General features: G+C 44.6%; 1 protein-coding gene across 9 annotated transcripts in view; it reads right to left on the minus strand.

Moving 5' to 3' along the window:
• Rps6kc1 (ribosomal protein S6 kinase C1) overlaps positions 1–4,595 on the minus strand; it is a 190,815-nt gene extending 186,220 nt beyond the window's left edge. For 5 of the 9 annotated variants that reach the window (XM_057770939.1, XM_057770940.1, XM_057770945.1 and 2 more), the window contains exon 1: positions 4,365–4,595. In XM_057770939.1, coding sequence (XP_057626922.1) covers positions 4,365–4,469 — 105 coding nt within the window. In that variant the 5' untranslated portion in view covers positions 4,470–4,595. Of the gene's footprint in view, positions 1–4,015; positions 4,219–4,364 lie in introns of those variants that run through there. The other 4 variants (XM_057770942.1, XM_057770941.1, XM_057770943.1 and 1 more) reach the window with 3 other exon arrangements.
• Positions 4,596–13,874: the final 9,279 nt, after the last annotated feature.

Below are 13,874 nucleotides of genomic sequence, written 5' to 3' on the forward strand. Positions count from 1 at the left end.
TAAAAATACTGCAACCACACAGTGATGGAGGAGGGTCATCTGTCTATGTGTTACTCTCATTGGTTAATAAAGAAACTGCCTTGGCTTTTTGATAGGGCAGGATTTAGATAGGTGGAGTAGACAGAACAGAATGCTGGGAGAAAGAAAGCATAGTTGGTCAGACGCCATGGAGCCAGCCACCAGGTCAGACATGCTGAATCTTTCCCGGTAAGCCACCACCTCATGGTGCTATACAGATTATTAGAAATGAGTTAATCAAGATGTGAGAGTTAGCCCATAACAGGCTAGAAATAATGGGCCAGGCAGTGTTTAAAGGAATACAGTTTCCGTGTTATTATTTCCAGAGCTAAGCTAGCTGTTCAGGAGCCGGGCGGGATGAAAAGCAGGCCTGCTCGCCTCCTCACTACAACACAGTGGGCACTGCTCGGAACCAGGTAAGCAGTCACACAGTGGGCACTGCTCGGAACCAGGTAAGCAGTCACACAGTGGGCACTGCTCGGAACCAGGTAAGCAGTCACACAGTGGGCACTGCTCGGAACCAGCTAAGCAGTCACACAGTGGGCACTTCTTGGAACCAGCTAAGCAGTCACACAGTGGGCACTGCTCGGAACCAGCTAAGCAACCACACAGTGGGCATTGATCAGAACCAGCTAAGCGGTCCTTCAGATACGAGCCTACATAAGTCTAACCTCAGGTCAAAAAAGCTTCCGACCACTATGTATGACTGCTCTGGAAACTTCTGTAATTCTTACGTTCTAGTAAAATACTTCTGGTTACTCTGAAAACAAAAACTAAAAAGAAGTAATAGGGGCATCTGTTGCTTTGCCTCTAAATAACTACGAAGTTATCATAAGCCTGCCAGGTTCTAGAAAATCAAAAATAGAAAGAGAAAGGTACTAAAGAGATTGAATATAAAAGAAAGAGTTCCTTTGTTGTCCAAAATGGAATGATTCTAATTCACTCCTGATGATCAAAAACTGTTCCTCAAGCTCTGAATCGGGAGCAGCGAGCACACGGAAGTTTGTCTAACTTGTATTCTGAGACTTTCTCGGGGGAGCACTATTACCTGATTAGCTCTCCTGAGGAAAGATGTTTTTCTTCTTACGTTCCAAAAAAGCAATAAACATTTTACTTGATTCCTAATGTTAGGCATAATTGTTTTTTAAATGCACCTCCATGTTGATCCTTAATTTAAAAAACAAAATCCAAACACATACAAAGCCCGGGCTGTGGGACCACTGAGAAGGCTCAGAGAATAAGCCCAGGCTCAACCTCCAGAGCCCATGTGGTGACAGGACAAGCAAGTCCCACAAGCTACTCTCTGACCTCCACATGCATGTCAGCGGCCACACTCACACAGACAAATAATGTTAAAGACAAAACAAAAACCTCGGGCTGTGGGCATAGCTTAGTGGTACAGGTTCTCACTTCTGTGAGAGCCCAGGTTTGATCCCCAGTTCTAAAAACAACCACACACACACAAAAAAAAAAAAAAAAAAAAAAAAAAAAACTGCTAACACTGTAAAAAGCACAGTCTGGAATGTAAGCAGTAAATGAGAACACTTATAGAGAGAAGAGAGTCATTGTCAACAGTCTTCAAGTTCAGAGAACACAGCAACAGGCAGCAGGCCAGCACGGGCATGTGAGTATTTCTAAGGCCATGTGCTATATCACCTAATTTATAAGGGGATATTTTATGTCTGCCTGCAGGCCAGCAGGGAGCACCCGATCTCATTACAGGTGGCTGCAAGACGCCATGTGGTTGCTGGGAATTGAACTCAGGACCTCTGGAAGAGCAGTCAGTGCTCTTAACCACTGAGCCACCTCCCCAGCCCATATACTGGGATACTCTAAATCTGCATTTGACAACCTTCTGTTTTGGAAAGTAATAATACAATTATCACACTCAGGGCTTTCAGTCATACTCCCAGACCTTCACAGGCTCCGTCCCTTTCTTCCATCTCCATCATCCTCTCCTTTCTTGACTCCTCCCACCCTGCCCCACCAGGGTCATAACATTCTGTCTTCTAAGCACCACAGCTCTTTTCTAGGGTCTGCGGCACTACACACCTTCCTGTACTACTGTATCTAGTTAAGCACAACAAACTCCACTCTACCGTAAGTAGAAAAGGGAAACCCGAGCACTCCCTTGCATACCTTTTAGAGCTAAGTGCCTGGAACTGCACACCCCAATACACATGGTGCCCAGGATAAAGAGGAAAGCAATCTGAGCTGGAACGATGACTCAGTGGTAAGAGCACTCACTGCTTCTGCAGAGGACCAAGGTGCAAGTCCCAGCACCAACATGGTGGCTCACTGTGATCTGTACCTCCAGTTCCTGGAGATTCGATTACTTCTTACGGACTCTCTGTCTGCACTCAGCGCACATGGAGCAACATATTTATGTGCAGGCAAAACATTCATATGCATAAAATAAAAATACATAAAACATAAAAAGAAAAAAGAAGAGGGCAAACAGCCTGGGGCCAATGCAATGACCAGTGCTTTTGTTGAGATGAAACCACTTCCAGCGTGAGAAACCTACGGTCTGTGTAGTAAGAGGCAAAGGCCTGTAGGCCAACAGATGCAACGCTGGTGTTAACAGTGAGGAGGGTCAATGCGCTGGTGTGATAGGCACCTCTTGTCTGTTGAATAGTTCTGATTCTATAAGTTTCGTATCAGGAAATCAAAGGTATCCGTGACTAAAAAGGCCTCAAGAATGACATAGGAAAAAGCCCCTCATGTTGTTATATTTCTCAGAAAAACTACAGCTCACACCCACCCATACAACAATCCGACCTACAAAAAGGGAAGGCAAACTTCTTCCTATTCTTCACGAAGTTGGTCTTCTTGCTATCTTGACAGACTTGCTCAAGCCAGCATCTTACACCTGTTTGACTCTGCACCATTTCCAAATGCCACCAGCCACTTGCAAGTCCCAAGCTCAGCTCAGCCCAGTCTAGTCTGGGGTTTCTCGGGAACCTCTTCCTGCAAGCTTTCTAAATTGATACTGTGATACTGCACTCTTACGACTCCTTCTCTCACACCTGTCTTCTTCAGGAATCAACCCTAGCAATTGAGCTCATTCCTGACACTGTCTTCATCTTGGAGTTAGGCAGAACTGGTTCCACAGACCAAAGTGCCTACTGCTTTGCCACAGAAACTTTAGCAAACTTCTAAACTTCCTTGAATCTGTTTCCTCATCATGAAGTTGAAAATTACGCTGGGGGATGGGTACACAATGCCCAGCACACACCAGCATTGCACACGTAAGTGCTCATTTCGTGTCTTTAGTTCTCTCACTCGCTGCTGAGGGAAATGAGCAGGTTTCAAAATTCAAGCTAAGCAACAAAACTTAAGAAAATCAGTGCTAAATTTGGAATGGTGAACTGATGTAAACAACCTCGAAAAAAATTTTAACATTTATTTGCAGGGGGTGGGGAGGGAACACCTTTGGCTGTCAGAGGAGAGTCTGCAGGGCCAGTTCTCGCCTTCCACCGTGTAGATCCCTGGAGCTGAACACAGGTCTTCGGGCTTACCAGCAAGCACCTCTATCTACCTCGCCAGCCAGCCTGTCCTCATGTCACTCAAGTCACAAGTAAGACCACTTAAGTACACATGCGTCTCCTTCAGAAAAGGCTCAGAAAAACCCAGAAACCAAGGCGAGGCCCGAGACGGGTGAACTAATGGCGAATCCTTCGCCAGCAGTCTACCTGCCTCATCGCAAACCCACCACTGAATGAGAACTGAAAAGCAGGCAGCGCTTCGGTTACATAAGCCAGACAAAACACCCACTAGCGTTTTTAATTGTGTGTTTTCCCTCCGGATCAAGCCAGCCCGCCTCTGCAAATTTCATTCTAAGACAAAGTCCACCGTGGGACAGAGACTAGGTCATCCATTTAAAGTCATCCGCCAGTATTCCACCCCAGAACGGAAAGCAGAGCCTGCCATCCCATATCTACCCACCACCCTCTTACCCCTCCACCCGCATCCCATCACCACCACCCCTGTCTACCTGGAGTCCATTCTCCTGCCTGGGATCCCCATCATCTCCATCCTGGAGTCCTGACTCCTGCCGCGAGTTCTCAGCATCTCAATCCTGGAATCTCCATCTTCGAGTCCATTCTCCTGCCTGGGATCCCCATCATCTCCATCCTTGAGTCTCTTCTGCCTGGAGTCCCTGTCTCCTGTCTGGGGTTCCTAGCATCTCCATCCTAGGGTCCCGTCTCTGCCTGCAGTTCCTGTCTACTACCTAGCGCCTCCTGTCTGAGTCTCCATCCCCGCGAGTCCTCACTACCACCAGCCGCACCCAGCCGCAGTCCAGAGCCCGCGCCCCGCCCCGTGTCCCTTATCCAGGCACTCACCCGGGCGGTAACCTTATAGACTGTGTAGCCCCGGGGGTGTCGCTGGGGCTCGGTGACAGTGTAGAAGCGGGCCAGGTCGGCACTGTGACCCCAAGGAGAGGTCATCCTCCCTCCGCCCCTGACTCCGCCAGCTGGGGACCATCGGGACGCCCCAGCCACAGCGGACCCCAAACTGCACACAGCACCGCGGCGAGGGGGCGGTGGCTCCTGGGGCCTGCCGCGAGGATCTGCTTCCGGTTTCCCACATACACTTCCGGATCAGCCTCGTCCGCGTTCGGGAAAGGCGACGGGTAGGATTTTCTCCGAGCTCTGTGACCTCGGTTGCCCTGCGAGCGCCGGTCCCAGTCGCTGTGGACACCCGCGGCGTCCCTACTAAACCTCCTCGTTCACTGGCTTGGATGTCTTCTAGAATTTGCGAGCTGATAAGAGGTTGGAGCCTCCCGCCCTGTGCTCAAGCTTCTGTGGAGTCCTGAGTGATGGAAGGAGAAGCTCCCAAGTCACGCATCTCCTTTCCTCCCCTGCTCAGGTTGCCTTCCCGTACCCACAGCAACATCTCAGCGCTATGACAGATACGTCCCCTGTTTCTTTAGGTGGAGCCTCTTGTCTGCAGCCTGTCTTTGCCAGGCCAGGCTGAATGCAGAGAGCCTCAACCACACTTAAAGGTTCACCCCTGTAACCCGCACGCCAGGAGGACTCCTGCGTGTTTGAGACGAACATGAGTAAAAGAGTGAGTTTCGAGTCAGCCTGAGCTAAATGAGGAGACCCTGTCTCAAAATAACAAAATCCACTCAACCACAGGTTCCAGGGTAGTCTGCTATACGTAGCAAGACTCTCAAAAATTTGGCTGGTTGGTTGACTTTTCAGGACAGGGTTTCTCTGTGTAGCCTTATCTGTCCTGGAGTTCCCTCTATAGACCAGGCTGCCCTCGAACTCACAGAGATCCACCTGTCTCTGCCTCCTGAGTGCTGGGATGAAAGGCGTGTGCTGCCACCACTCCGCCACACCAAGTGTTTGTAACTGCTGAGTTATCTCTATACCTTCTTAAAACTGCTTGTCACTTATTCATTATCCCTGAACTCACCACCTACTCTGTGCCAGATGTTATGCTAATTAAGCTTTGGAATTACAAAGGATCATCCTTCTTTACACAGCATGTCGTATGTAAGCAAAATACATCGATACATCGTGATAAATATGACAGACACATACCCTGGAATCATACAGAAACACAGCTTAGGAATCTAGAGTGGTTGCCTAAGGCTTTCTGTCTAGGGAAACTGGCTGATGTAGGAAAGACAGATGGCAGCTGGCAAGAAAGGAGCAAAGAGCATCCCTTTGCCTTTTCCCCTCGCCTTTCCCCTTTCTTCGCATCAATTGCATGAATGCTGTGTCACCTATCTTTTTCATTCTCCTGGTCAGTCCCGCTGATACTTCGAACATGCTCCAAGTAAACTTTCTAATAACCCCATCATACCCAGGACTTTCAGCTTTAGACATTTCTGCCAATTTTACATTTTCATAGCTCTTATCTAGTATATGAGTTCACATTACCTTTTTTTTTTTTTTTTTTATACTGAGATGACTCCCTTTCAGTCTTTTTTGATGTTGTCTCCTTCCAGGAGCCTTTAATGTTTTGTTTGTCAGGATTTTTGCCTCTGGTCTTTTGTCAGCTCTGGCAGACTCACGAATCTGCGTTTTCGTTCACATGTCTCTGGTAGGTCTCAGACTCTACCCTGAAAGCATTTCAGATCAAAGCCCAAGCTTTCTTCACACCCTGTTCCTGTTTCCCCAGGTAGCTTTACCTTCTATGTCTTATATTGCTCAGCTATTGGGAATCATCCTCAGGAATTTTCTTCATTGCTGTCTCCAAGGTTGTTTGATTTACCAAATGCTGCTAGTCAAAGTAGAACAGAAAAAGATATGCCAGGACTGGGGAGGTGACTCGGCTGTTAAGACCATTCACCCTTTAATCCCAGCACTCGGGAGGCAGAGGCAGGTGGATCTCTGTGAGTTCGAGGCCAGCCTGGTCTACAAAGGGAGTTCCAGGACAGGCTCCAAAGCTACAGAGAAACCCTGTCTCGAAAAACCAAAAAAAAAAAAAAAAAAAAAAAAACCAAAAACAAAAAAAAAAAAAAAAAACATTCACTACTCTTATAGAGGACCTAGGTTTTGTTACCAGCATCCACACAGCGGCTCACTGCCATCTGTGTGTAACTCCAGTTCCAGAGAATCTGAGACTATCTTCTGTCCTCCTTGGACGCTGGGACATTCAAGTAGGCAAAACACCTACACACATATAAATAAATATTTTTTTAGGAAAAAGAAAATAATCAGGTGATGGTGGTGCACACCTTTAATTCCAGTACTTGGGAGGCAGAGGCAGGTGGATCTCTGTGAGTTCCAGACCAGCCCGGTCTACAGAGCAAGTTCTGGGACAGCCAGGGATACACAGGGAAACCCTGTCTTGAAAAACAACCTACCAAACAAAAAAGTACACATTGAAAACACCACTGAGGAGTCTTTGTAAGGATGGTTTTATTGTCCTTCATGTTCCACCCTCTGAATGATTTTGTTATTTTAGGCAGTACTGAGACTCAAAAGCAGGCATTTATGCTTGCTAAACTTATACTCTGCCCCCCAACAGCCCAAGAAAAACACCAGGAATAAGGAAGGACCAAGTTTGCTGATTAAGAGTCTAATCTATTAAGAAAACATACTAATTGTAAATATATTTGCACCTAATAACAAGTCTTTAAAGTGTATAAAGCAAAAACACTGAAACTAAAAGAATAGTCAAGTCTACAATTATATCTAAGATTTCAAAACCTACATCAATAAACTTTATTACATATTACATGTGTATGTCTGTCTTTATGTCTCTCTCTCTCTCTCTCTCTCTCTCTGTGTGTGTGTGTGTGTGTGTATGTGTGTGTGTGTTAGTTATCTCCTTCTACCATAGGGGTTCCAGGAATTGAACACAGGTAATCAGGGTTGGCAGCAAGCACCTTTACCTACTAAGTCATCTTTTTTTTTTTTTTAAGAAAGCATCAAGTATGTTGTTTTCACTGCACATACTTGAGTGGAATATGTTCATATTTTTATTTTTATTTTTATATGCATTGATGTTTTTCCATGGGTGTTGGGTTATAGACAGTTGTGAGCTGCCATGTGGTTGCTAGGAATTGAACCCAGGACCTCTGGAAGAGCAGTCAGTGCTCTTAACCACTGAGCCAACTCTCCAGCCCCTACTGAGTCATATTAACCCAACCAATAATAGATTTTCTTCTTTCTTTCTTTCTTTCTTTCTTTCTTTCTTTCTTTCTTTTTGGTTTTTGTTTTGTTTTGTTTTTCGAGACAGGGTTTCTCTGTAGCTTTGGAGCCTGTCCTGGAACTAGCTCTTGTAGACCAGGCTGACCTCGAACTCACAGAGATCTGCTTGCCTCTGCCTCCTGAGTGTTGAGATTAAAGGCGTGCACCACCACCGACTGGCTAGATTTTTTTTTCTTAAAACACAACTAGGATTTTTAATTGTCACTATTAAAAAATCTGGATTTGTAAGGCCAGGGGTGGTGGTACATGCTTTTATTTCCAATGCTCGAGATATGAGGCAGGCAGATCTTTGTATTTGAGGCCAGTCTGGTCTACAAATCATGTTCCAGTACAGCCAAAGCTGTTACACAGAGAAATCCTATCTCAAAAAACCAAAAAGGAAAAAAAATAAGGTATGGTTTTGCATATCTTTAATCCCAGCACTTAGGATATAGAGGCAGGTTGGTCTCTATGAATGCAAGACTGACCCAGTATACATAGTGAACTTCAGGTGAATCAAGGCTATATTGAGATCTTATCTAAAAAGATAAAATTAAGCTGAATTTTTTAAAGATGTATTTATTATTTATATTGTGTATGCATAAATACATATACATATTTATTATGTGTATACATAGTAAACAAATTTATTATATATACTGCATTCATACACGCCAGAAGAGGGTACCAGATCTCATTATAGATGGTATATGTGGGTGCTAGGAACTGAAGGCAAGACCTCTGAAAGAGAAGCCAGTGCTCTCAACCTCTGAGCTATCTCTCCAGCCCTTGTAAACTCAACTTTGAACAGATCCTTGTACAGCTGCTTCCTGTCCATTGGCTCTTCCATCCTGAGCACCTATCTCCTCACTGCCCATTGGCTCTTCCATCCTTAGCGCCTGTCTCCTCACTGCCCATTGGCTCTTCCATCCTGAGCACCTGTCTCCTCACTGCCTGTTGGCTCTTCCATCCTGAGTGCCTGTCTCCTCACTGCCCATTGGCTCTTCCATCCTGAGCGCCTGTCTCCTCACTGCCCATTGGCTCTTCTATCTTGAGTGCCCGTCTCCTCACTAGCAGCTTTCTCATAACCTTCACCTGCACCATGAAGCACCATGACTTTTCCCAACTCAAGCCTAGGCATTAGCATTTTTAACCTAAGGAAGACATTGTGAAGGGGATGCATGACCGCAAGAGACATGCGCCTGCTCTGCCTCCCTGGTGTTGAGGTTAAAGGCATGTGCCACCACACCTGGCTTGGGTATGAAGTTTTTAAAAAAGTCTCTTCTTGCCCTTTTAGCACCATAGTGGTCAGCAGGAAAGGAGCAAGAAAGAAGGTAGTTGACCCATTTGTAAAGTGAGATTGGTGTGGAAGCATTAAAAACATTAGAAAATATTAGTCACGAGGACTCAGGGAAGCAAAACTGCATGCAATGGTCTCCAGGGTCCTGGGTTTGGAGTACAGAATGGCAACGTTGCATTTAGAAAATTCAGGCTAATTACTGAGGATGCTCAGGACAAAAACTGACTAACTTCAATGTCACATATCCTATGTGGGACAAAATATGTGTCCCATGACAAGATGGCTCAATAAGTAAAAGTGTTTGCTACCAGCAGTGCTAGGGAGGCAGGAGTAGGTGGGTCATTGCGTAATGGCACTTGCCAGAAAGCCTGATTACCTCAGTTCAATCCCAGGGATTCATAGATAGGTAGATAGATAGGTAGATAGATAGATAGATAGATAGATAGATAGATAGATAGATAGATAGATAGATGATAGATAGACAGACAAGACAGGTTGGAGAATTGGAGAAACAGCGCAGTGGTCAAGAACACATAGATAGATAGATAGATAGATAGATAGATAGATAGATAGATAGATAGATAGATAGATAGATAGATAGATGATAGATAGACAGACAAGACAGGTTGGAGAAACAGCGCAGTGGTCAAGAACACCTGTTGGTCTTGCAGAGGACCCAGGGGATTTGTTTCTCAGCACCCACATGGTGGCTCATGGCCATCTTTAACTCCAGTACCAACAAATCTGACATCCTCTTCTGACCTCTGCAGGTACAAGACATACATGATACACATACATGCAAGCAAAACCTCACAGGTGAATCTAAAATTTTAAGTAATTTTAAAATAAAATAACTTCCTAGAGATACTTTAGAAAACCCCACAGAAAAAAATAGAAGCACACGTTAAAGATAAAAAGTGACATAGTTTCAATGATAACAAAAAGTAACTTGGTTTCAATGATAACAAAAGTAACATGGTTTTGGTTTCAATGATAACAAAAAGTAACTTGGTTCCAATGATAACAAAAGTAACATGGTTTTGGTTTCAACCATAATGAACAGTAACATGGCTTCAAGGTATAAAGCACTGTGAGGTGTTCACACTTTTGTACCTAAAATTGGGTGTTGTAAAAAATAATGGGTGTTGTGCTATTATGCAATAATTATTTTGAATTATTGATTAATGCAATTTTTTCCTGTTCTTTAAGGAAAAATCTCCCATATTCCAGCTACAGAATCATAGATATATATTTACAGCATTCATATGTAATTACAGGCTATAAAATTTCTTTCGTCTTTTTGTTCTTATAAAAAAGCTGGAGATGCATAATGTAAGAAAAAGCTAAAAGCTAACTGCAAAAAAGAATTTAAGGTGTTGCTCAACTCACCCTACTCAATGACACGTGTTTTGCACTTCATTTTCCACCTCCAAATCCTGAGAAGTATTTCCAGATAGCCTAACACCTCTTAGTAAAAAATAGCCATGTTGTCATGGTGATGTAGATCTTCCCCCCCCCCCCAACTTTACAGTCTGGCCCAGGAGCTTTCCAGCTCTGTGGGAGGTAGGGTCTCACTATATTACCAGTTTAACCACAACTATCTATAAATCCCAGGCTGGCCCAGATTTGCAATCCTCCTGCCTCTAAGTGTGTGCCACTATGACCTCAAATTCACTAGCAGAAAATGACCTTGAACTCTTGACCCTCCTACTGCCACCTCCCAGATGCTGGAATTACAAGTGTTTGCAAACACACCCCATTTAAAACTTGACCCTTCAGAGCCTTCCCATTCACTATGTGGTTTAGAATAAGAAGTGTATGTATTTGGCCCTTGTTCTTGTTTTCTAGTACACAGTATGATTTATAACTGAGCACGGTTGGTTTTAGTACCTTTCTCTGGTACACAGGTGCTGAAATATCTTCTTTCTGTGATGACAGCATAATTTACGTCTGAAGGCTTGGGGTGGGAAGCCTAAGTAGCCAGGGAAAACAACCACGTGATTAGAGGGTTAGCAATTTTAGTCTACCCTTGAACCTCAGATAAGGTCAATGATGAAATCAATCATGTTTAAGGAAGTCTGCCTTCTGGAAAATATTCTCTGAAAGTGAGGGCCTAGGCAAAGTCTGACCCCTCCTAAGGTCCCAACAATAGACTTCCGTTTGATGCTACCAAAGGCCCCCACTCAGGGAACCAATGACCTCATTGAGAGTACTTACTATGGGGTTTAACCATGAGATCCCTAAAGCAGCTGCTGCAAAGCGGTCACCCAGCAGGGAAGAAAGCTTTCTAATCAATGGCCACAGAGGTGCTGCTCCCCTGCCCGCTCTCTCTGACATTCTCTAGCCTTGCCCTGAGGGAGAATTGCTTCCAACTCTTTGGAGGAGTAACTGGATGCTTATCAGGGTCTCCTGCCTTTCACCACACTTACTCTGGAAGTCAGCAGTCACAAGCCCAGCAGGCACGGCTGAACAAAGACAGTGGGTGTTTGTCTCAGAGAATAGTAGTGTACAACAGTTCCATAAACAAAAACAAAACCCAAAGAAGAGGGAGGACTGGTTGAAGAGCTTCATCCAGACCTACCTGTAGGACCGCTGCCTACAGGTAGGCCTTTAGAAGGGCACAGGCAGGAGCCGGGCGGTGGTGGCGCACGCCTTTAATCCCAGCACTCGGGAGGCAGAGGCAGGCGGATCTCTGTGAGTTCGAGACCAGCCTGGTCTATAAGAGTTAGTTCCAGCCGGGCGGTGGTGGCGCACGCCTTTAATCCCAGCACTTGGGAGGCAGAGGCAGGCGGATCTCTGTGAGTTCGAGACCAGCCTGGTCTACAAAAGCTAGTTCCAGGACAGGCTCCAAAACCACAGAGAAACCCTGTCTCGAAAAACCAAAAAAAAAAAAAAAAAAAAAAAAAAAGAAGGGCACAGGCAGGAGAGCATGTAGAAGCCAGTATTTCCATACTGAATAAGAAATTAATCTTCTTGGCTGGGCAGTGGTGGCACACGCCTTTAATTCCAGCACTCTGGGGGTAGAGGCAGGTGGATCTCTTTGAGTTCAAGGCCACCCTGAACTAAAAGAGTTAGTTCCAGGACAGCTAGGGCTGTGACAGAGAAACCATGTCTCAAAAAACCAAAAAACAAAAAACAAAAAAAAAAAAAAAAAAAAACCTCTTTCAAACTGCCAGTGTTGATCCATGGACTGCAGCAGTACAATGGGCTGTGCCCTCGCAGAGCCCAGGTGAGATGCTCTGGGGTGTATTGATACCTCCAGTTTCATTCTTTTCTCAATGTTGGTCTTCATATCACCTCAAGGCTTAGACTTATCAAGGAACAAGTCTCATGAGGGAAATAGTCTTGAAATGAGACAATGTACAGAACTGGAAGGCAGAAAGAAAGATGTGTTCATTGTGATGCTTCTGTAGATGGCCAGATTGTTTCTCATAGGGAAATCCTGGGTCACCTGTCACTCCTAAGGAACTGCTGTTGTAAGCAGCTCATCAACAGTTAAAGTTCATGAACCCTTGTTAGGAATATGGAAAAGGAAGGAAGCCACAGGACTGCCCCTTCAGTCTGGGAAGATCTGAATGAGTCTGCACATGCAAAAATGACTTGAAATTTATGTACAGACACTTGTACGAATCCATCTTCAGTTGACTGAATGTTGTTAAGATAGCCCTTCTCCAAAGCAGGGGGGGAATGTTCTGCTTTCACCACATCTCCTTTTTTATGTTTATAAACATCTCCTTTTTTTTTTTTTTTTTTTTTTGAGACAGGGCCTCACTATGTAGACCAGACTGGCTTTGAATTCACAGTGATCTGCCCACCTCTGCCTTCCAAGGGATGAGATCAAATACCTACACCATCATGCCCAGCCTAGACTGTGTATACATATATATATATATATATATATATATATATATATATATGCATATGAATTATGATGGGAGTGTTTGTGTTAGGAGCTAGGTGTGGAGATACAAACTGTAATCCTAACATTAGGGAGAAGGAGGCAAGATGTAGATAGCAAGTTCAAGGCCAGCCTAGACTACAGAGTGAGTTCTGAACTGAGGGGCAGAGCCTTTGCTCAAGAAACAAAGGGAAGAAAGGATGACAGGAAAGAGGAAGGAAGTACATTCTGTAGGAACTAGAAACAAAATCACTGTGTGGAGCAATGGGAATTTCTATACCCTCCTACCACCTAGTGGATGAGCTACCAATGTGGAGAGCAAGCTGATAATGCATCAGGAACTGCACCTTTGGGAATGCAGAAAGAAATAGCAAAAATATGGGCAATGTTCCTAAAAGTATTGATGACAATAACAAAACAGAAGCCAGGAAGAGCACTAACACATAAGAACAAAGCCAAGGGTTAATAAGTTATTGTGTTTGGGATATTATATGCTGAAAAATAAGCCAGCAAAAGCAACACTAAAACTTGCATTATTTATTTTATTTTTGTTTTTTCCAGACAGGTTTTCTATGTGTATCTTTGGAGCCTATCCTAGAACTTGCTCTATAGACCAGGCTGACCTCAGACTCACAGACATCTGCCTGTGTCTGCCTCCCAAGTGCTAGTATTAAAGGCATGCATCACCACCATCTAGCTAAAAATTTTTATTATCTTTATGTGTGTGTCTATGTGTGGTTGCCCACATGTATGCTGTGAGTATCCTTGGAAACCATGGGCATTGGATCCCCTGGCGCTGGAATTACAGACCGTTGTGAGCTGCCTGATATAAATGCTGGGAACTGAACTCAGGTCCTCTGTAAGAACAAAGAGAATCCTTGTCAACAGAGGCTGCTCGTTTGTTTCCCGACCACCCAGACGCCCGACAGCAGATAATCACACAGAAACTATGTTAATTACAACACTGTTTGGCCAATAGCTTATGCATATTTCTAACTAACTC

This window comes from Chionomys nivalis, chromosome 5, assembly GCF_950005125.1.
Source record: "Chionomys nivalis chromosome 5, mChiNiv1.1, whole genome shotgun sequence".
NCBI lineage: Eukaryota > Metazoa > Chordata > Mammalia > Rodentia > Cricetidae > Chionomys > Chionomys nivalis.